The 24,634-nt window shown below is 36.3% G+C and overlaps 3 protein-coding genes across 5 annotated transcripts in view; 2 read left to right on the top strand and 1 right to left on the bottom strand.

The window, feature by feature from the left end:
- Positions 1-5,559: 5,559 nt before the first annotated feature.
- LOC103700399 (uncharacterized) lies at positions 5,560-6,164 on the bottom strand. Its single transcript, XM_008782346.5, has one exon. The coding sequence runs from the start codon at positions 6,041-6,043 to the stop codon at positions 5,693-5,695; it is 351 nt and encodes a 116-aa protein (XP_008780568.4). The 5' UTR covers positions 6,044-6,164; the 3' UTR covers positions 5,560-5,692.
- Positions 6,165-12,187: 6,023 nt separating this feature from the next.
- On the top strand, positions 12,188-18,405 carry LOC103711796 (uric acid degradation bifunctional protein TTL-like). 2 transcript variants are annotated; one of them, XM_008798080.6, is made up of 6 exons: positions 12,188-12,541; positions 12,617-12,690; positions 12,794-12,851; positions 12,946-13,047; positions 15,792-15,951; positions 17,505-18,405. In XM_008798080.6, exons 1-6 carry the CDS (start codon positions 12,404-12,406, stop codon positions 17,966-17,968), a joined length of 996 nt encoding a protein of 331 aa, XP_008796302.4. In that variant the 5' UTR covers positions 12,188-12,403; the 3' UTR covers positions 17,969-18,405. The 2 variants fall into 2 exon arrangements, with proteins under 2 accessions (XP_008796302.4, XP_008796303.4); XM_008798081.6 differs by having other exon boundaries at positions 12,192-12,541; positions 17,580-18,405.
- Positions 18,406-19,847: 1,442 nt separating this feature from the next.
- Positions 19,848-24,634, top strand: part of CHY1 (beta-hydroxyisobutyryl-CoA hydrolase 1) — a 15,648-nt gene continuing 10,861 nt past the window's right edge. The window contains exons 1-5 of one of the 2 annotated variants that reach the window (XM_039119171.3): positions 19,848-20,143; positions 20,255-20,318; positions 21,013-21,093; positions 21,755-21,823; positions 24,356-24,419. In XM_039119171.3, coding sequence (XP_038975099.2) covers positions 20,277-20,318; positions 21,013-21,093; positions 21,755-21,823; positions 24,356-24,419 — 256 coding nt within the window. In that variant the 5' untranslated portion in view covers positions 19,848-20,143; positions 20,255-20,276. The remainder of the gene's footprint in view (positions 20,144-20,254; positions 20,319-21,012; positions 21,094-21,754; positions 21,824-24,355; positions 24,420-24,634) is intronic. The other variant, XM_039119178.3, reaches the window with a different exon arrangement.

Raw genomic sequence — 24,634 nt, 5'->3', positions numbered from 1 at the left:
GATAAGTGAAAAGGCATCATAGAAATAAACTTCATTTTCCCGATGTTAAATTGAAAATAAATAATAAACATAAATTTTTTTAAAAAAAAACAGGACATCCTGAATTTTTTTTTAGTTTCTTTCATATTAAAAATGAAACTTGAGGTTGCATAAGAAATTTGATGATCATGGCGGGGTTGAAGGGCTGCTTAGCTCAAAGGGTGGTAATTTTATCGAGGGCTTTTCCAATATTATGCATAGGTGGGAAATGAAAATTAGGAGCTTAGTCGATGCTGCCATGGGGGATCGACCTCTTCAATATAAAAGGTTCGTATCAATTCACTATAGATGAAAGATCTCTTCAATATTTTGACGATGGGATCGCAACTAGCGAGCTCAATCCTCTCGAGTTACAGTAGGAAGTGGAGTCTTCTTCATCCTAAGCCATCCAGACAGGTGGGTCCTGTCGACCAGACTGTGGATGAATGAACAGACGATGGGGACTCATCTAGAGTTTTACGCCCTGGCCTGTTTTTTTTTTTTTTTTTTTTTTGCTAAAAATGAGAGTATCATACATAACGTGTACTGTTACAACTAAGAAAATCAAAAAGTAAAACATTACGGAGAGCACTGGACAACTCCGCCTTTCTCGTCCAGAGGTGGTCTCCAGAGTGGTTGGCAATAAAAGAAGCCATCCAATCCACGACCCCATTGGCCTCTCTAAATACATGCGTTGCCTGTAGCACCATCTCACCACAAACTATGGCCCGAATATCACTCCGAAGTGGGTGGTAATCGCCGACCCCCCTCCGAAACCTGCAAAAACCATCGAATGGCCGTCGCAAAGTCATCCTCCAGAAAGACTTCTCTCTCCTGTAAGGCACGCCGTACGTAGCACAATCCAGACCAGGCCACTCTCAACTTCGCCTTGCCCTATTTAATCGCCCAAAATTGATTTGTGGGCCAACCTGCATGAAACTTTGTGTATGAAACTTCGTGAAATTCTTACGAGTTTACAGACCAAGAACTCAATGTGAGAGCCCCAAAATTTGGGCGCTTAGACAGCCCTTGGTTGGTTAAGTGGGTAATTCTCTTTGAAAATTTCAGTGAAGTTCTTAGTTTACTAGTCCTAGCATATTTTAAATTATTCAATTCAGTGTTTCCGTCAAATAGCAATCGTTTGTTACTCTGTAGGGCTCGTTTGGTTCGCAAGGAAAAAAGAGGAAAAAGTGTGATCAACGGGAAAGTAATGAGATGCCTCTTGTTTGGTTAGAGTTTTCAAAGGAAAGAGGTAAAAAAGTTGTATTTCCATAGGAATATGATTTCCACATTTTGTGGAAAAGTCTTTTCCATTAGAAATATGGGATAGTTACTTTCCCATGAGGCGAGAATCACTCCATCTTTATTTTTTTCCAAAAAAGCCCTCACTATTAAAGAGGCATTAAAGACCTGATTTTTATTAAGGGTATAATAGGAATTACGCATAACTTTCTCAGAAAAGTGGATGGTCAACCAAATATAAGCACTATGAAAATCTGTCACTTTTCCATGTTTAATCAAACATGCCAAAAGTACATTTCCAGGCATTCTGTTCGTAGGAATATTCTTTTCAGAAATCATATTTTTAGAAGGGAAAATACTTCCCGTGAACCAAACGAACCCTACATATTCTTATCCGCCTATTAGCCGCTGAAGTGAATTTGAACCCTCTTTTTATTGGGAATTGTTAAGACTTATTTACTTGTTATAAGTTGAGGTTGTCTTACAGTCAAGCTTTTATGGTGGTTTTAAGATTCTTCCATGCCGCCGCGGGGGGGGGGGGGGGGGGGGGGGGGGGGGGGGTGCAAGCCGGGGGTAAGTCCTGGGGCGGGCACACGTGCAGTGACGGTGGACGGATCGACTACTTTTGAACGGAAGAAAGCTGACCATGCTACTTACTAATCTAAATATTTTTTTTCAGCTTCCTCATAAAATTAAAATAAATTTAGTTAAAAAAATCAACAAAAAAATGAAAAAATATTTTTTTATTTAATTAGAGTTTTTAAAAGAGATAGATAGAAAAATAGTATTTTTTAGGATTATTTCTATATTTTATGAAAAAAATTATGAAGGATATGCAAAAGCTACTTTTCCACCGTTTAGAAATAGGAGTCTTTTTTTTCTTTCAAAAATACTCTTAAACTATCAAAACCCATGAATAATGTTATTTTATTTATTAAGAATGTAATAGGTATCTCATACATTTTTTCTCGAAAAGTAGATATTAAACTAAATATAAGCAACTTCGGAATGCGTCACTTTTTAATGATCAATCAGACATGCTTAAATCATTTTTTTAGGTACCATATTTTCAGAAATCATCTTTCTAAAAAAATCATTTCAATCATAATATCATCTGAAAATATTTTTAAAAAATCAAGATATTTTTTCTAACTCTCCAAAATTTTTTACCAAATGAGATCTTAATGCTAGACGCACGTAGCACGCGCTTACCATTATGTTTTATGTCGCGATTTATCCATGGTGCGTGCTTCGGCAAATGGGTACCCGGCATCTGGTAGAGTCCGTTTTCTTAAAACAAAAATAATAAAAAATAAACAAAGGGTTTGATCCCCCAAACAAAGGGTTAAAAATTTCCCTACAGCGATGTTCGCATTTGGGGTACTCCTGAACCGTTTTCCTAATTAAGCCCTCCAACTTTATCATGCAAGATTTCCACCTCAATACAAAGCTAGGCATGAGTCCACGATTTTAACTTAAAAATTTAGAATAACTTTTATTTGTTTTTAAATAAAATCTCAAATAATAAAACCAGTACAAGACTTATCTCTGAACCCAATTTATAGATAACCATTGATCTGACGCTTATGTCATTCTTAAGCCACTTAAGACTATGGGCGGAAAAGGGTCAGGATAGATTCGAACCATTTTAATAACAGATAGGTTCAGGACCTATTTGGATGCCGCAATGGTTAAAATCCAAAAAAATCATTGTAAAATGGGAAAGGCTTAACAAAATGAGCTGGCTGAGATAGCTGTGCGAATCAACCGTTGGATCATCCACAAAAAGTTTTAAGACCTGTGCAAGTGGTGCCATGATAGAGCTTCAGAGCTTTTAGATCTATATGGTAGGTGATCCAAGCCGAGGAAGGTAAACCGTTCTTTCGCAGTACAACCTTGATCCGTCTAAATGAGCTGACGATGGCTGTCTGCCATCTTTGTTTATTTATTTATGGGCTAAAGGATTTAGAGTGGGGGTGGCTGCATACGCGGCCCACCACTCAGGATACACCCTGTGGGCAGGATAGAGGGAGCTGCCATTGGCACTACGTGAGATTGTGTATTTTGACTTTCTTGGATATATTCGGACACGTGTTGTCTGAAGAACCTGTTAAAGCGAAAAAAAAAAAAAAAAGATTTGGAGCGGTGGAACGTAAGATGCCATGCCTCATGCATGTGCCAAGCGTCGTGCATGCAAGTGCCCTTTGTCATGCATTCGTACACGTTCACTTGACAGGTTGCAGGAGCTCATGGAGCAAATATGAACACAAATATGGGCGATAAAAGACCATCTGGTCGTGGCCTAATGGTAAGGGGGCGGATTCGAAATGCACGGACGTCGATTAAATTAGGAGACCGGATGCCCCACGTCCGGATGGCTTGCTGGCAGTTATGCTTTCCTTCCACTTGTACCAAGGTGGCGCTGGGGTGACGTACCCACACGTGAGGCGGTGAGCCCAATAGGATAAGCCCATGGGTCGCGGAAGGCACACGAAACCTGCGACCTTTATCGAACATTTTCTGGTGGAAGGGGGGCCGCTACGCGAGCGGGCTGGTCCCTCCCCCTCCCCTCCTATATTTTCACCCAAAAAAAAAAAGAAAAAAGAAGACCATCTGATTGGTCAATGGGGATGACAACGCTGCTTATCCGCCTGAACCAGATAGCTAGGCTGGTCGCAGTGAATTCTGGAGAAGAGGAGAAAAGGTATAGCCAACTATATATATATATATATATATATATATATGAATTATTTTTTAAAAAAATAAAAAATAACTTTTCCCTAAAAATCAAAAATTTATATTTTATGAAAAAAATTATATAAAATATGAAAAAATTGAATTTCCATTGACTAAAAATTTAGATATTTTTCTAAAAATATTTTTAAACTTTTAGATATAATGAAATAAATCTCTTTTTATTAAAAAATAGCAGATATTTCAATTTTTAAAAAATAAATATTTAATTAAATATAAATTACTTGATAATGTATTATTTTTTATCGTCAAACAATGCTTTTCAAAACGACATATATTGAAACATCTTCTTTTCAGTGAACCGAACAAACCCTCTATGTATTTATCCTTTTATTTTCATTATTATGATATAGGGCCGTGAAAACCGGTGCTTTCTTTTTATTGATAATATAATAGAATCTAATTATGATTTCATGGATTTAAAAAACAATATAACGGAAGAACATACGAGCATATGTGCGGTACTTGGCAGTTGTTCTTCTCACAACCGAAATTTTGCGTTTGATGGGATCCATTATCAGAGACATAGGCTTTCATAAGACCAGAGGTGGCCGACTTAGATGCCATTCCTCCATGGATTAAACCACCGAGCGAAGTTAGAAAATCGCCCTTGGAAGAGACACCAGAGAGTATCGAGGAATTAAATCATCACAGCGAACAGGAAGAAAATCATATGCTCATAAAAACTGAACAATTAATGAGTCTGAAAAAAGAAAGAAAAAATCAATACAATGAGGAAGAGGAAGAGTCAACTGACAGATCTTTGAGAAGAGATTAATGCCGAGAATCCTTGAGTAGAGAATTAAGAGTACTAATTATCAACTTTGAGAGCTTTAATTAGCCAGTTTTCTTTAATGCCAAGGAAATTCCAGTGCCAATTTGTTGTTTACATAGCAACATCAAAAATTTATGATGGTGTTGTTGGCTTGTCTCCGTCATTTCCTTGTTCTGAAGAACTGCTTTTAATTTATTTCCGGACAGTTTACCGGCTAGCTGCGATCGATGGTTGAAAACATATATAAAATGGTAATTAATTGTGCCCGAATTCCAGGATGATGGCAGTTGAAGACTGCCAAATCTTCAATATCTCAGTCCTTAGAGTACAACTGAGAGCGGCATAGGCTGGCCTGAGCTACGCTCGACGATTTGTTGGATTCAGCCATTTGTGATTTGCTCCTTCATGCTTGAGAAAGACTCAGCCATTTGTGATTTGTTGGATTCAGGGTGCATGGTACTATGGATGGTGGAGGGGGCACCCTTTGCTTCAGGATATACAAGCTATGTTGAGTGGTGGCGTATACTTTCAGACTAAGCATGTTTTGAGACCGCGGAGTAGATGGCGTCCTACTAAAATTGTATGAATCATCCATTATAGCAATAATAATAATAATAATAATTGCGGCAAACAGATAATCTAACATGTGTTTGCTGCTTTGCCTAAACACATAAGAGTTAACTAATTAATCATCATGTATATCTACCATTATGATGAAAAAAGGAAAAAAATACTATTATGCACGAGTCTGCAGTTTCTTGCACCATATATATAACCAAGTTTTTATTATATATATAACTAAAGTGCTGCTTCAGCTTAGAACAGAAAAAAGACCGGCGCAGAAGTGAACAGGAAAACACGCTTTGCTCACACGCAGAATCCTAGGAAAAAAAACCCACATAACTACAGGTACTTTTCACCGGCTGGGCGGCCACCGGAGGCCGGGTAAGTCGGGTCAGCGGTTCCGGTGGGAGCTGCAGCAGTACCAACAGGACGATTATGATAGGGACCGGTGAGGGGAACGTGGGTGCCACGATGAGCGGCGGACTCCTCCCTGTGCTCGGCTTTCTCCTGGTGGAGCTCCGCCTTGGCTTGGGCCTCTCTCGCCTTCCCTCGCTCCCGGGCCATCTCTTTCTCTTCGCGGCTTCGAGCCGTCGTCTCCTCCACCTTCTCCTCGCCCTTGGCGGAGTGCTTCTTCGCCTTCTCCTTGACCGTGCTTGCCATATCCTTCACCTTCTCCTTCGCACCCTGCATGGTTTGCTGCTCTCGTTTCAAAGCCTAGGATAACCACGAGTGATTGTCAGATGAAGCAGGCTGACCAGATAGCTGTCAAAATTAATGAGCTTACGATTGCCGTCTGCCTTCTGATTTATTTACGGGCGAAAGGACTTATTTGGAATGGTGGAACGTAAGATGCCATGCCTCGTGCCCATGCCAAGCATCGCGCATGCAGGCGCCCTTGCCGTCTCTCATGCACACGTTCACTTTCACTTGATAGGTGTCAGGAGCTGATGGAGCCGCTCTGAACATAAGATGAGAGATAAAGACCATCTGACAGGTGGGGACTGGGGACGACGGCAATGTTTATCCAAACGAACCAGCTAACCGGCCGGCTGGTTAAGCGGATAGAGTTCCTTGTACTCGACCTTTTCTTCTTTTTTTTTTTTCAGTTCAATTTTATGGCACAGGCGGTGAGAACAGGTGGGTTTTTTGGGCAATATAAGGGAAGAACATACAAGCATATATAGTACTGGACAATTGTTCTTTCTCATCAATGGAAATGTTGCGTTCAATAGGATCCATTATCGGAGACATAGGCTTTCAGAAGGCCAGAGGCGGCTGACTGAGATACAATTCCTCAATGAATTAAAGGCGAGAGGTTATTAAATGTGAGGACCTATATGGACATGTATTTAGTTTTGCATCGGTTATTCGCCGAGAAGATCTTGAATACAGGATTAAAAAACTCAAAAATTATCTTCCGATTAGATTGTGATAAATGGTATACCTTTAAACTAAAGAGCATATCAGAGCTTGAATGGAGAAAGCATGTGAGGACTTTTTAGGTGAGGTCTTGTGACACTAAATCACCCTTAAGAGAGAGACCAGAGCGGGGATGCAGAACTTAAGATCTTGAACAAAATAAACAAGAATATGTCAAGATACAATATACGAAGAACAGACCTCCATCAATTTCAAAATCTCGGCAGGAAACCATGATTGCCGCCACTAGCTCATAAACAGGAATTGTCCATCTTTAATAAGTAATCCATTATCCGATTTGTGTCATGATGCAAATCGAGAAATTCTCAAGTACAATACAAAGTTAGAAACAGAGGAGATTCACACCAAAAATTCATTTTGCCATGCGGCAAACTTACTTGGTTTTACCCGCCAGAACTAGTGCCCTTCATGGAAGATGGGTTGATTGTGGAGATCAGAGGACAAAGGCAATTTATGTGCACATAACTAGCGCCCAAAGTATTTTCCTTGCATTTCAAAAAAAAAAAAAACTTCACCCCCAGTGTTTATAGAGCTACAAACTGAAGTAGTATGACAGATGTCACGATATATTCCCAAGCTTTGTAGAATACAGCAAGTAGAAAAGCCTTCAGAATCCGGGATTGGAGCTCCTTCAATAAAGGGGGGTGCCCTGGTAGAATTTTAGTAGCATAATTTCATGCCTTGGTAAACGTACAGCATTCTATATACTTCAAATAACAAACAACGTCTGTCTCAAGCACAATCGAGTAATGTACATCCAAGGAAGTGTGCTAAGATATCAACTTCATTTCTAAGATGGCTTTAAGCTATAAATACTGTTCCGTCTCAAGCAGGATGGACTAATGTGTATACAACGAAGTGTGCCGAGGTGTCAAATTTATTTCTAAGATGGCAACATTCCATCCATGGTTGGGCAGACATGACTTTAAATCAGAAATACCGTGCTGTCTCGAGCAGAATAGAGTAAATAGTATCCAATGAAGTGTGTTGAGTGTCAACTTTATTTTTGCCTAAGAGATGCCTATATAGATCAGAATAATCTATTAGCGTCCATTGAATATATTGTCTAAGCTATTTGAAATATCTTCTTATGTCTACAGCTCCTTTTATGAAATTGACCAGAACTACCATAACTGAATGTCATAGCAGATGCGTTGATAGTATGAATTCATGCCTACATAATATATTCTTAAAGAGAAAACATGCGGAAATCAAATGATGCTGGAAATTATCACCCAGCATATCAAGCAAGAGTACAGACAGATGGTTACAAAAGACTTGACTTTATTGTGGAAATACCTCTGTTCCTGTCACAGGCATGCATATGAAAGACAGATTGTTACAAAAGACAGAGATTGAATGCATACGAAATGAAAATTGTAGCGAATAGGTAACACATAGATTTAACTAAATCATCATGTATATTTACCGTTATGTTTAAAAAAAAGGGGGAAAATGCAATTATGCCGGAGTCTGCAGATTCTTGCACCATATAGGTATCCCCCCTCCCTTCGTATTAAAACACGCCTGCTAATGAGAAGACAAGAACTGAATGTTCTTATCTACCGATTTTGGGTTCATCTTCTTAAAACGAGGAGAAAGATATGGCCTTTGTACTAGAAATGGAAGTTTTTCCAAAGACCAGAACACGGAATGAAAGAAGGAAGTACTTCAAAGCAGGAGCTTTAGTCTAACGGGTCGCAAGACCGAACGAGGAAAGAGGAAGGTGGGAGGAATTGAAAGCCACGGACAGAGAAGTGGAAGATGTGTGGATTTTTTCCTTGGGGCAGAGTTTGACTGACTGACTGAGTCCCCGTTGAGGCTTAGAATAGGCTAAAAGGTGAGTGGGGGTTGGAGGGAGAAAGGGAAGATTGATTTGGAGGTTTACAGAGGAGGGATAAGTGGGGGAAAACAGGAATGGCAGAGAGGTCTATATCCTAAATTTGCCTTTCAGTTGGCCCACATTTGACCGGGACTTCGAATGGACGTTTTGCGTCTGGAATTTTTCGAGTTTTCGATGTTGGATTTCCACTTTCGATGTCAATCTATAAGAGACTTGCTTTCCCTGTTCCCATTATTTTGTGTCAAACTGTTAGGTCGTGAACAGACCCAGGCCGTGTCCTACGGAGAGGGGCTGGAGATGTTCGTTCCGACTGCAGGCCTCGGGATGAGGTATTGAGTCTTGATGCATCTATAACTTATAGCATTACTTAAAATTAGTAGTATAGCTACATGATAGATGATAATGGATGGATGTTTCCTTCAAAGTTGGGAGCGGGTGGCAGTCGATGACAACGACAATAAACACATGATGGAAGTAATATTTAATTGCTTTCTAATTGATGATTTAGCTATACTGCTCGCGAGTTTTGTAGGAATGTTTATTCGAGAGCAGATTCTTGGGATTCAACAACCAAGATTTACTGAAAGGACAAGCAAGGTCAGGGGAGGAGATTAGAACATTCTCTGAGCTGAGAGCCAAAACTGTTAAACAAGTTGCTTCTTGTTTTCTCTAAAATGCGTTCACGCATCGTGTGCAGGAAAAAGAGTGCTGACATGATGATCAGCTCTCATGAACAATTCAAGAAGGGAGGGGGGATACCAATGCATTAAAACCAGGTACGCATGCCCTGTTCCTTATTATTTTGATAGACCTGGTAGCTCATATTGTTCTAGCATGACTATATCTAAAAAAAATTAGAGAAAAAAAGATGACACAAAGGGGGTGGGATTATCTCGTAGCTCTTCTAAATAATACCACCAAAGTGTTGGGCAACAAAAGAGACGACCCAATTAGTAGCTCTAATCTCTGGCCTCATGCCAATGGAGGGAGAGGTAGCACCATTTGAGCCGAGAAACTATAAATAATTGTGGCTCAACGAGGGGCTTGTAAATAATTTATTTCAGATTCTATGAAAAGCAAAGTCGGCAGAGCAATGCCGTCTTTGCATTAGTTGTAAACCTTAGGGATTGAAGTAGAGATAAAAAAAGAGGACATATGCATAAAGCTCCTTACCAAAAAACATGACGAAATAATCTTCGTTACTAGAAATTAGAAAAGCCCATTAAAGCCCTATTTGGGATTACTATTAGCAGTAGAGCTTTTAGAATTTTTACAAGTAGAGTTTTTAGAAAGTAGCATTTTGGAAGTAGAGTTTTTACTAAAAGCTATTTGTTGTTTCGTAACAATATTTTTAAAGTACTGTGAAATTTTAATATATGTTTGGTAATCAAAATGAGAAAGTGCTTTTGGTATGATAAATTGATAATAAAGAATATTGCATAGTACTGCACAGTAGAATATAATATAATATAGTATTATATATTATTATATATTTAATTATTATTAATTTGTATAATATTATTGTAATATTGTGTAATATGATATTGAATACTACAATATAATAATGTAACATAATAAGATATGATATGATATAGTAACGTATTAATTAACTAGTACAATATTACTACAATATAATATAATATTATTATAATTATAACATAATATATAATATGATATAATAATATTGTAATATAATACAACAAATAATATAATACACGGATTAGAATATAATCTAATAATAGATTATATTATATTATTATTAAATATTATTATATATACTTAATAATGGTATAATAATAAATAATATAATATAATATAATATCATTCATATTATTTATAGTATAATATAATATTATTATAATAATAAATCATATATTATCATAATATAACTATTATTATAATAAAAATAATGTAAATTTATGATTGTAATAATATATATATGTCCATATATACATATATGCATATATAAATATATATGTATTGTACATAGATATATATCTATACATATATGCAGATATATATCTCTACAAATATATTGATATATATATGGACACACATACATATATAAATATTATTACTATTATTAGTATTATTACTATTATTGCTATTATTATTATTTTTTGTATTATTACTATTATTACTATTATTCCTATTATTAGAATTAGTACTATTATTATTATAATATTTAGTATTATTACTTTTTTAGTACCATTACTATTTTTTAGTATTACTACTTTTATTAGTGTTATTGCTATAATTAACATTATTACTATTATTAATATTGTTATTTTTTTAGTTTTAGTTTTATTACTATTATTAGTATAATTACTATATTTAGCATTTTTACTATTTTTGTACTATTACTATTATTAGTATTAGTACAAGTACTATTATTAGTATTATGAATCTATTTAGAATTATTAATAATATTAGTATTATGACTATTATTGTTATTACTATTATTAGTATTATTACTATTATTAGTACTATTACTATTTTTAGTATTGTTACTATTATTACTATTATTATTATTATTAGTACAATATTACTACAATATAATATATTATTATTATAATTATAATATAATAATAATCTAATATAATACAACAATATAATATAATATAATGGATTAGAATATAATATTATAATAGATTACATTATATTAATATTATATATTATTATATATATGTAATAATATAATATATTGATATAATAGAATATAATGTAATGTAATATAATCCAATATATTTTCTTTTATATTATTAATTGCATATTATAATATTATAATAATAATAATATTGTATATTATCATCACATAACTATTTATTATTATAATAATAATGTAAAATTGTGATTGTGCTAATATGTTATATTATGCTTACAATAAAATATAAGAATATGCTATATTGTAGTTTTGTATTACTACAATAATATAATATATTATACTATTATAATATAATATTAATTTATTATTATATTATATTATATTATATTTATAGTATAATAATATATTATGACATGATATGATATAAGATGCAATAATGAGATTTGTTGGTAGGTATTTTGGTTATTAGAAAAAAAATATTAAAATCAAAATAACTTTTTTACGTTGGTGAGAAAGCACTTTTGAGAATAGAGTTTCCTAACATACATTTTTTTTATTTTTTTTGGTAAAGTCAAAATAGCTTTCTGAACATTATATTATTTAAAAGTATTTTTGGAGAAAAAATTTTTCGGTACACCGACGACTCATACATAACGGATGTGGGAGCAGCCCATAAAATTAGAAAAAAAAGAAGTAATGCAAAGGAGAAGGCTCATACATGTAGTTTTTCCAAATAAATTCTGGAGTGATGAGCCGCATAAGATGCTATTAACGGGTGTGGGAGCAGCCCATAAAGTTAAAAAAAAAGAAGTAATGCAAAGGAGAAGGCTCATACATGTAGTTTTTCCAAATAAATTCTAGAATGATGAGCTGCATAAGATGCTATTCAGTCTGTGTTCGTCTTTCTGTAAACATATATATAGCACGGCAGGAGACGTATTTATCTAAAAGACTATAAATATTGTGGGGCAGCCGCATTCCACCGGCGATGCACCTCCGTTCCACCGTGACTAAATTTTTCTCAAAACAAATATAGTCTGCACCTGCGCTCCGCAAACGGATCAAAATCCGCCGACCCCCGGCCCTCCATAAGCTTTTAAATCCCTCCTCGGTGCCTCAGAACTGAAGTGGGGGGAGAGCAGCGAAGAAGAAAGAAAAAGAAATGGAACCTTTGTGGAAGGAGCAGCACTACGTCTGCTGCTCTGGCAGCAAGAGATTCGCAAAGGAGATGGCCGCCGCCTCCCCCTTCGCCGATCTCGATCACGCCCTCCAATCCGCCCGAGATATTTGGTTCAACAAGGTCTCCATCCCCTTCCCCCTTTCTCCCTTATAATCCCCCTCCTCTGTTGATCCATCTTGTCTTTTCTTTCTATAGATCGATGTGAATGGATGGCTCGAGGCCTTCGCCGCTCATCCGGCGATCGGCGCCGCATCCCCCTCCATCTCCCAGTTAGCCCCTTTTCTCTTTTCCTTTTCTGTTCTCTATTTGTCGATACTCTACTCCGCCCGCTACATTCCCACTGTTTGGGTTGTTAAATTTTTGATGGATTAGGTGGAGCAAGGAAGAGCAGTCCACTGCGCTAGCTACTGCTACCGATTCCACTATGCTGGTACCTTTTTTAGCTGATTCTTTCTGGATTTCTTTTTAATTTCTGGGGTTGTGATTCTCGGAATGCGAAGTCAAGCTGGTTCATTTTTGAGCAGGAATTGGTCGAGTGGAATGCTCGATACAGGGAGAAGTTTGGATTTGTGTTTCTGATATGTGCGTCCGGGAGGGGCACGCCGGAGATTCTAGCTGAATTGAAGGTAAGGTTTGTTCTGCTATTTTGTGCTGGATGTGTTTCAATATATGTTTTGATGCTATATTTATTGTTTTCACTGTAGAAAAATCAGCTAGTAGTTAACAATTTGTATCGATAAGGTACCACACCTGACATCTGAGATATGATACAAACTCATTAGAGAGTTAGATTTTAATAAATTATTTCTGTCTAAATTCACTTCCTGAGAAGCATTTTGCTTTTCATCAATCCACAATTAGAAGTGCGTGGCGTTATTTTACTTAATTAACAGCTTGAAGCAAATTGCTAATTATTTACACCACATTCTTTGGAAAACTAATAGATAAAGTTTGGTTGATTCTTTTTTTTTTTTTTCGTTTAGAGATTCTTTCTCCAGTTTATTGCGCTCTAATATATGAGATCCTTATGTGATGTAGACTATTAATATTCTGTTATGTTTTACCCATAGGTCCAATAATAAAAGCATATAAAACCTAACAGAATAACAGGTACATCTATTGCATCTTAGATATGCTTAGGGTTTGAAAATACCATTTTCTTGCTTTACTTTAGCACACTTCATTTTTTTTCTTTCGAATTTACCAATATCATTGTGTGATGAATTCTCTTGTACATTTCTCTGGTGATCAGATTAAGTTGAAAGCCTGAAATCATGGTCAAATATGAAAATTGAAATGGAAACTCTAAACCTGAAATTTGTTTGAGAATTTGCAATAACTGATATCCAAACCAAAAGAGGTGACTGCCCAGGCCAATATTGGAGGAAGTATAAGCTAGAAGAAAATATTTGAGAAGAAAACACTCTTAATATTTTTATCTTTGCTCATAGTCAGCACTCAGCAGTAATTCTATGAAGTTGAAAAGCAGCAACTTAACTATTTAGATATATCTGTGGAAATAAGATTTTCCAGACTTTTTCTAAAAATAACGAGGAAGATTACAGTGGACCTAGAGAAGAACAGAAATAATCAGAGGAAACAATAACATTATAAGGAGTCGTTGGCCAAGCAACATAGATCAGCATGTGAATAGCTCCCTTCTGAAGCAGAGCTAGCTGAATCCACTTAACAAGCCTCAACCTGCTAACTGCTAACTCCCATCTTCCGATGCTTCTTATTTTTGTACACTTCTTTCTTTTTAAGAGCTGGAACCTAGCTTCGAGGACCAACAACTCATGGATGTGGACTACTTCTGTTACATAGCAAGAACTTCATTCCTACTGAGTCGCTAAGTGCAATGCATTTCAGAACTCAAGAGTCACATTTGATTTATATGATGTGTGTAAGGATGTTCACTGATACTCTGCAAAGTCATCTGAGCTAATCATGAATATCAAGGTCTGCCATGTATGATGGTCATCCCCACAATGGAAAGTGGAAATGAAGTTTCTACCCTGCAGTGGAGTTAAACCATCACAAGGACTCATTCTAAAATTCCCATAAGCAGGGTATTCCCTACTGCTACTCCAAACAAACTTTAATCTTGGGGTAATTGAATCTTGAACTAAATTGAGCTCAATTACCCTCCAATAATTTAAGATCTAATCCCTTATCCTCTATCCATCTACCTGAAATCTAAATTTGCAAATTGCTCCTCAGAAATCAGAACAAAATAAACTCAACTCTAAAACAGAAAATGTAACAGAAAAGCTTAATAGGAGATGACATTCATTTTTAATAAGTTCATCAAGTTTTCTAGTTCTTTCGTATGACATGAATAACAAAAGTTTTGTAAACTTTATTTATGCTACTCATCAAAAGATAATAGGTTGTTTCCTTATTAAAAAAGTTGAAATCTAGAATTCATGAAGACATCGTTCATGTTTATGAATACATATGTACATGTACCCATGGATACATGTGCACACAGATAAGTTTAGTTACATATAAAAAGAACTTGTTACATTATATGCTTACTTTGACTCCATTTTTATTCATTTCATTTTTGCAAAAATTGGTTCTCTCAAATATTATCCAACTGTTTGATTTAGTTCACAAGATGGTTGTTATCATGATTAAACACAGCACACCTGTTGCGTAAAACATGGTGCCTTTCTGGGTGTTTTGCTGTGACTAACAAGTGGACCTCTTCGGATCGCTTAGTTCAGATATCTAGTATTCCATATTATGGATGCTTTCTAGTATAATACCATGAATTTTGGCTTTAAAAAACAGTTAATTATCATGTATGGCAGCAGCTATCCTTAACATGAAATATAAATATTGTAGCTGGTACCATTCCATAGTTTTTTTTTAAAAAAATTAAATTTTGTACTTCAATTTTGACTTTTTGTTTTAACCTTTGTCCAAGTCTTTTGAGTAGAAGTGTTCACGTTGTATTAGCTTTATAATGGACATGTCTTTGTTTGGTGGAAGCTTTTCTAGCATGTAACTTTAACGAGATTGGATCATGCACCTTGATGTTCTATTGGTTTTTCGTTCTGGTGCATTGGACACAGTTTGATATTTCACTAGTTAAATTTGAAAAATAGAGTCAATTTCATTGATATGCTTGGGTGACTTGTGCTGTTTGTAAATAGGAGATTGGATTGTCTTGTATTGTATGGCTTCACTTGAAACTTAAATTATCTGTTTTGCCAGATTGACAATGCTACCTACAAACTCGTCATCATATGATATTTGATTCATGCTTTTATCATGTATCACAAAATGACTACTTATCGTTGCCGCTCTATTGCTTTCAATTTTACTTCATTATCACTAATGTACTGAATATGCTTTGTTATAGAAACGTTACCTCAATAGGCCCATCGTTGAATTTGAGATAGCAGCACAGGAGGAGATGAAAATAATTGAATTACGTCTTGCAAAGCTTTTCAAGACCCAAGCCAGGACAACCCCATCTGTGACTGCACAGCTTCCTGCCGGGCAATCAGATAAAGCTGGAGGTGTCAATCACAGCATATACTTTATGTTTCTGACTAGCAAATGCATCGTCACTTAATATTGATTATGCTTGCTTGATAGTATTTCCTGTTATTTGCACATGTTTAAAGTGTCTGCATACGAGCAGGTGCATGCTGATGGAAGCTGTTACTATAGTGTTCATTCTTTGTTCTCTGTCAGTGTTTTACGCCAGTTCTTTACCACTTCCTTGATAACACAGCCAAAATCATCCAACTCATCTTCCATCCTCTTTTCCATGATGCCATGCTTTTTTGTATTCCAACCTTTTGTTTTATTTAATCAGTATTTAGTTTATTTCATTTCACAGATTAATGTGGTGGTGTCCATATCTATCCATATGCTGGCCTGATAACTGATGGTTGATCTACATGAATATGATGAAAATCAAGACATGATACATTACGGTCTAACAATGTAGACATTGTTGATCAGAACTTACATTAGCTCTAGTTAGTATTCTGTTATATTGTCATTGTGTCATGTTACTCCTAAATGTGTAGTTTGTAGAGGAAGAGATATGCGATGTGGTTTCTTAGTTACCATCACTAGTTGAGTGAAGATGGGGTTTTCTATGATCCTATGATAAGAGTGGCATATTATGTTTGCAACACTATATTTGAGGGCTCCAGGATTGTATGGTGGATGTATCTTTTTGGTCTGAACAATTGATGGAAGCCTCTGTGGTTCTGAATCTTCCCATTTGGGCATGTTAACTATTTGAAACGTGTCCACTTTAGATGGATAGTTGAAATGTTATTTTCCAAAAGGCTAGATTATAGGTTTTCACCTTTCACAGACCAAAACATCATTACACAACAAGGAACATTGTCTGATAACCCTTGAATCATATATTTGAAAGTTGAATGTTCTGCTATAAAATGAGACCATTTTGGGCTTGTGGAATCTCCCCAAAAGCTTTGTATCAACTTTTGAGGGTTGTGCTAGGATCCCAGCATGCTGTTATTTCTGCATTATTCTATGTTGCTATCTTATGGATTCATGCTTATTAGTCATTGCTAGGTCAAATATGGTACTTCTGGTTTACATTATGCTGATCCTCTTGGGACAAATTATGACCTTCCTGTCTTTTGATGTTCTGTTTGGTTTTTGGCTGTTTCTTAGTTCAACATTTCCTATAATCCACTTTAGTCCTGGAAAAAGTAGAAATGCTCCACCTTGGTAAAAGGTTCCAAATTCATTAGCCCGCCAATTCATTCTGTTTTGCTTTCGTTAAAATTTTGGCCCGATTCAAATGAGTTGTCTCGGTTTGATAATTGCACCACGTCATTTTTCAAGCAAGCGCACATCTGTAAATAATTTGCACACAAATTAGTTGTTTTGCTTTTGTTTGTCCTAATGATCTGTCAGCCATACAATGTCATCCAAGCATAACCATAAGTGAATTTGTTCTATCTGGTTTGGGCCAACAAAATCATTTATTCACCAAGCATTTTTTATCTTGAGTTTCTTCATTTGCACTTGTTACCGACTGGTTCTAATTCATCCTGACATCTCATTTTTTTACTGTATAAAGATCGCATCGGCATAATTGGGGCACATCTTACAGCTGTTGCTAAGGCATCTGCCCATAAATCCCCTGAAATTTCAGGTAACAGTCAACGCTCTCGCCCTCCAATCACAACCCATGTCTTGGATGTTGCTCGGGGCTCTCCTGCATCAGGAATGGAGGTACACTTGGAGATGTGGAAGGACACCCTGCGGTACCCATCGTTCACAGACCGAGATTCGAGCAAATGGATGTTCGTAGGCTCTTCGGTCACAAACACTGATGGTCGTAGTGGTCCTTTGATGGACATTGTTGATTATATCACGCCTGGTTTTTATCGAATAAGTTTCAATACTGGCAAGCACGTGCCCTCTGGCTTCTTTCCCTATGTTAGCATAGCATTTGAGGTAAGGGAGAACCAAAGGTCAGAGCATTTTCATGTCCCTCTGTTGTATTCACCGTTCTCCTTCACTACATATAGGGGAAGCTAGATAAGGAATCAGAGTTGCACGAGAGATTACAATTCAAATAATGAGGTTGAAGAACTGTTAATGGTCCTTGCTTATGTTTGCATCACAAGGACTTAATAATGTATTACTCTGGCTGGTTTGTGTAATGTGATGATGATGAACATATATCTACTGTGCCTCCCAGTGGGTGGCACATCTGGGAGTTCTGTTCGGACAACAGTGTGCAACACTTAGTCTTGCTGAAGTGTTTTGTTATGTACTGGCTTTGTGCCGGCTGAGAAGGCCGGAGTTGCTGGTTCCATTCACCGGCCAGAGTACCAGGTCATTTTATTAACTTGCGCTTCTTGTCCTTGGTTTTTCAGAGAGATGTCTGTGGACGTTTATTGTAAATCATATTCCTTAACTAGAATTGTGCTGTATAATCGAGGGGTTATCACTCTCCATTTCTTTAAGCCATACGTCAGCTATCCTACTGTTGATCGATGCTTGGATGGGTCAACAACCTTAGCCATTTCTCTGTTGCAAACACATTCTTGCATTCAATATTTGTCAGAATTGATGCACTTGATTTTTATGTGCTCAATGGAATTTATCAGTGACCATTTTTTTCAGCAAGCAAAAAACCTTTTTGAGCAATGATTTAGTCATAACAAATTGATGCTGCTAAATGCTCTGGCTTTGCGAATAATTACAGAGAATAAGCACCATTTCTTGACCTGGGATCTAGGGAGGTTAAGGCTGCATTTGGCATCATTGCCACGTTTTTTTTTTTTCCAAAGACCGGCAATGAGAAATTTATTTTATTTTTTTTCAGATTTCTAATAATAGAAAATGTATGGTTGGCTTTTTTTTATTATTATTTTTATAAATGAGGGCCAGCAATGAGAGAGGGAGGGGGGATGGGATTGGCGAGGTGGTCGGGGATGAAGGGGTGTTCAATGACGGGCAAAGAGACACTTGAGGGAGTGGAAGAGGGAAAGGGAGTAGAGATGGGATACGTGATGTGGGGAAAGATAGCTAGTGAGGCTCAGAGAGCTGGCATGGTGGGGGTGAAGGTGACGCGGCTAAGGGCGAGATTGATTAGAAGAGGAGTTAGGAAGAGAAGGGTGAGAATTTATTTTTAGAAGGAGATTGATTAGAAGATTGATTAGAAGAAGAGTTAGGAAGAGAAGGGTGAAATTTTATTTTTAAAGTATCCTTCTAAAAAGAAAAACTATTTTTAAAGTGGAAGTAAAATTTTTTCATTTTTATCCTTTATAAGAATAATGAAAGTTTTTTTTAAAAAATAAAAATAGAAATAAAATAACTATATATATATATATTTTATCTGAATCTGTATTTTTATTTAAAAAATAGAAAAAACAACTTGATCTGGGATCTGAGGAGGCTTTTTTTTTTTTTTTGGTGATACTGGGAGGGGTTATTCTACACCTGACTTCACCCAAAGATCCAGGCCAGGTTCGTGGGCAAACTGTGCTACTGCTCGTGTAACCGGATCTGGTATGATAAGGATCGAAACGAGGGCATGACCGATACCTTGCGGAAGGGAATCCCAGACTCCCAGTCCGTTCCCTCAAGTGGCAAGGGACGGTACCGTTCCAATGGAAAAAAATATTTTGCCTACATCTCGTGACCATGATAGTTATATGCGCAGTTACAAGTACATTTATTCTCAACTTATGATGGTTCTGATGAAGGGTCAAGAAAATCCCATCGACTTATCCACGTTTTTGAGTCTTAAATAATCTATCAGGTTTAAATCTCTTCTTGATTTGGCGAAGGGAAGCGAATCTCTTCAGATCTTTCCTTATTTAATTGTTACAACGAAAAAAAAATAATCGAGGGCTATCGTTGCGTTAACGCATCCTTTTTCACTTCAGGGTCGGCGGACCCAATTGACAGCGTGTAGCCATGGAACATCCAAGCATCCAACGGTCCTGAAAAAAAAAAAGGAAAAAAAGGGAAAAAAAAGCATAATGAAAACAGGAAGCTGGTGAGTCACCGGTTCTGTTCCTCCCCCTCTTCGTCATCTACCCTTGTCGGATTATCAAAAAAAAAAAAAAAAAAAACTGTGGAAAAGAAACTAATAAATTGAAGACTCGAGCTGGTGCGATCTCCGCCTCGCCGCCTGACTCCCCCTCTCCTCCAGGATAAGGGGGAAGGGAGCTTTGCGACGTTTCTTTATACACGACAAGGGTATCGAGTTCGCCGATTCTCTCTTAATTCTTTTCTTGCTTTCTTTGCTATATTGTTGGCTTCACCTCGTCTCTCTCTCCCGATATCGATCGGATTTCTTCCTCGTAATAGCTGATCAACATCCAAGATCGTCATGGCATCCGCCCAAGATACAGACAGTGACGGCACTGATCAGGTACGCTTTGAGAACTGTCCAAGAAACGCGAAATTTTTGTTTGTCTATCCGTGACCCGTAATAGTTTGATCGAATCCTATTTGATTGGTTCTTTTGATGGGCTGGAAAGAAGAAAAGCCCTTGAATGAATCTTGAATATGTCCCTGATTGCCATGTCAATCAGGAAAACGAAGAATCTTGTAGTTTAATTTGTTCAGGGGCTTGAGAACTTCGTTTTCGAGAATGATTATGTTCATAAAGGCAAGAGTTTTAATTAAAAGGGTTTGTTTGTAAACGACCCACCAATTTGTTTTCTTAGACCTCACCGCGGAAGTGTTAGATTTTTTTTTTCCTTTCCGTAGAAGTATCATAAACTGATTTTGGCATGCTTGTGTATGTTGGAAATGTATGCTGATGCGCCTGTTATGTCATGCCAAGAAACAATCTGTATGCCATATATTTAATGTAAATTGCTATTTTCTGGTGAATTGAAATTTCTGCCATGCCTTTTCTTCTGTATGGTAATTGAAACAGGAGAAGTTTTTAGTTTTTCAGTTTTTCATTATTTTGTTTGTTCTCAAGATTAATACGTATCTTGAAATGTAAGGTTCTTTTATTCCTCAGTTTCTTTAGTTTACAATGTTCGATGGATTTCTCATTATTGTTTGGTTTGCAGAAATAAATGCCTTATACTATTTTTTTGGCAATTTTCTAGGTTCTGGTAGAAGAATATGGGTTTACAAGGATATTAGCTCTGAACAGGCCTCGACAATTGAATGCCCTCTCTTTTCCAATGGTATGTTGGTGATGATTGATTGCCTATATACTCTTCTGTGTTGGAATGTTCACTCACATAATAAAGTCATATATTGGATTATCTATGATAATATCAGCATGTTACTAGCTTAAACAATTCTTTGGAACTGCAAATAGTAGACATGTTATTAAGTTCACTAGTTCTATCAACTCATCAATATACATTTACATTATGTATGTATAATATGCTAGCTTTAGTGGCAAAAGGCATTAAGCGCTTTAACTAGCTATAAAGAAGCTTATTTCGAAACATATCTAAAAGAATTCTTATAATAATTGAGTTTCAGGGGATTGTTGCAATATATAATATCTGCAAAGCAAATGATGAAAAATACAGGGTGATTTGATACCTTCTTCTTGATAAAGAAAGAAGTGTAAGAAGGCTAATTACCTTCCAGGGTATCTACTTTAATTGATGATGATTGGTTGTTCATATAGTAAGTTTTGTTGCATACCAGGTTATCTACTTCTTTTTTTCCCTTAGTTTGTCTGTGATTTTTTTTTTTGTTTCTTTTTATTCCCCTGGAGGAAGTTGGGGGGTGGCGGGGTGGGATTGGGGGTTGCAGATGCAGCTGTACTTAAGACTCTTAAACTCATGCTTTTACATTCTGATTAAATTTTAATTGATGGCTATTTTCCAGATTATGCGACTGCTGAAGCTTTTCATTGCCTATGAGGGGGATCCTAAAGTCAAGTTATTGATAATGAAGGTAATATTATGTTAAACAACTATGGCGCTCATCTGAATTATTTTTTTGCGGAGAGGACTGGTTGAAGATGATACTAAGGGATCATCCTTGAAAATAGTGGCTATTTATTTTTACAATCGTTATGTTTCTCCCATTTATATTCGATGATGTTGTTACCTCTGATATTGCATTCATGAACATGTTCCTCGAGCTTGCATGCCATTGTACATGTTAACATGTATGCCAGGTTTGTCATATCCTGGAACTTGGATATTCACTTGAATCACTTCATATATTTGTTTTTCAACCTTATTAAGTTGTTCTTCATACGCTAAAATTTCAAACTCGATCGCAGTTTTCTACCTAGATGAATCTCACTATATTGCATAAGAGAATATGTTTTAGAGTACATGTCACAGTGCTGCATGATTTTCAAACTCATTCTTTCAAATTGGCCTGTTTACTGGTTTTCATGGATTTAACTTAGGAGCATCGGTGATAGTAAAATTGGTGAATTGTGTAATATTTTTTGAGATTTTAACTTAGTTCTTCAGAGTGCAGACAGTGCAAGATTTTACTATCATCACATAATTGTTCGTGCAATTTATTTATTTTACTGCTCAAAATTTTTTTCTTTGTAATGCTAAATTTATTATTTGACTCTTTTCATTTGGCTCTTTCACTTATTTATGCCTTTGAGAGGAACACAGATTCCTACATCAAAGGTTATGATTTTCCTCCTTCGTCCAGGCTATTTCCAAGTCTAGGAGATTTTTGGTGGGTTCTTGGATGCATGAACTTAAATTGATCTTTCTACCTGCCAACTGGCCATATAGGTTTCAGGGCAAGCCTCTCTAGATATGCCTTCCTTAGGAATTGACACCAACATCTAGAGCATCGGTGTCAGGTTGACAACTGGTTGAAAATCAGTTCAATCTGTTGAGCCTCCTCAACTGAGATGTGTTCCATGGTGACCCATATTCGATGTGAAAAGCTCGGGTGATGGTGATGATTGTCATGAATGCTAGATATTGTGTTGAGTTTTATCTTTCTTATCCTTTAAGTTCTCAATATCCCGCACTGCTGCATTATCTTTTGTGTCAGCATCATCATCATCATCATTTTTAACTACTATAATTATTTTTATTTTGTTTGAAGAACAAGTTAGGAGTTATGAACTAGGTGCTATATGTGCATAAACACATTTTTGTCTCAAAGCAAAGTGAACTGGATCTGTTATCCATGATCACAAGAGTTTTCAACATTGTGGAAAGAAATCTTTGGCGTATGCTACCGGATAGATGGGTCTCAGCTTAAAATGGAAGAAACATATTATTTCTTGTAGTTTCCCACTCAGAGTCTAGATAAATTCCAGTCGTGGTTCAAAAGGGCTCTTGGATATGGCAATATGACTCCTCATTTCCCTTTCTATGTATTCTTTGAGAGCTTTTGGTGAAATTATGAGCTTGGCCGATAACATGGGCATCTTGCATGGGTTTAAAGCTGCAGAGGAGGGCAATCTTATTTTATATATACAATTTGCAGATGATAGGGCATAGATTGTGACCTTGGATAGTAACATGTATTGTGTGCACAATTTCTGGCTTTGCTTCAAACTTCCCCACCAGTCTTAAGTGTGATTTGGAAAGAAGTACAAGAAAATGTAATTTTTGTTTTTGGTTCAGTGAAAGATTGATTTTGACATCTATCTTGTTTCATAAATACTGTTGAGTGCCTTGAACATTCTTCAATTTTAGCTGGAAGGCTGCATTCTTGATAAGGAAACTAACTTGCTGGAAAAGGCACATCAATGGAGTTTTTATTTTTTGCAGGAATGAGCCTCCTAGAATAAGGAGGGATAGTTTTTGTTCTTTTAGATGTTGGTATGATTTATTTCTATTTATGTTGGTATGATTTATTTCTATTTGTTTCCTTCTCTTTCTTTCTGTAGATTCTTGTTTCTTGAGAAATGATTCTATGATGTTTTACTACTATCAGTTTATATACAAACCCCTAAAGTCCTAAACTGTTGTATGTGAGATTTAGTAATGATCTCAAAAAAGCCTAATCTTGTATTAAGCCAAATACCTCAAATTCAGCTATTGAAGGGCTGGCTTGCAGTGTTATTACATGGAATGAAGCTAATAAAACCAAATTGCCTCTTTCATCATGAGTATTTAGCATGGAGTGAAGCCAATTACCTCTTTCGTCATGGTACATCAACAAGAAATTTCGTGAGAAAATTTTCATGAATGAATATCAATTATTTTTTTGTATGTTTTCAATCTATTGGATAACTAATTGTCTTTTCAAATTCATGTTTGTCATTTTCTACCTGTGCATTTCTATCATTTTTTGGAAATCTTACTAGTTAGATGTTATTTTATGCCTTCATTTTATCATTGCATGGCTGTAGTAGTATCTTTCTCTTGCACTGAATAATATAATTTGTTATCTTTGTCATTGTCTAATCATTATCTGGGCAGAGTAGAAATTAGCTTCCATGTACTGACTTTGATGTGCGAGGAGTTATCATTGTCTCAATGATTTCAGGGAAATGGAAGAGCATTTTGTGCTGGAGGTGATGTTGCTGCAGTTGCCCATTCAATAACTGAAGGTATTATTGATTGTAACTCTCCTGACAGCCAGCCCACTTAACTTGTGAAGGTTGCTGATCAGAGTAATTGTGTTGAAATGATTTCTCCTCAATACTGGTGTCTAAGATACAAAGACAACAAGACTATTAGTTAAATTTTATCCATTTTGAAGAGCATTTACTTAGAATCTGTTCTGCATTCATCTATCAAACATCTTAAGCTGTGAAGTTTAAAC

This window comes from Phoenix dactylifera, chromosome 3 (assembly GCF_051530095.1).
Source record: "Phoenix dactylifera cultivar Ajwa chromosome 3, Ajwa_hap1_PhDact_Kaust_v1.1, whole genome shotgun sequence".
Classification (NCBI taxonomy): domain Eukaryota; kingdom Viridiplantae; phylum Streptophyta; class Magnoliopsida; order Arecales; family Arecaceae; genus Phoenix; species Phoenix dactylifera.
Note: the sequence above shows the minus strand (reverse complement) of the source record. Positions and strands in the feature narration are given on the sequence as shown.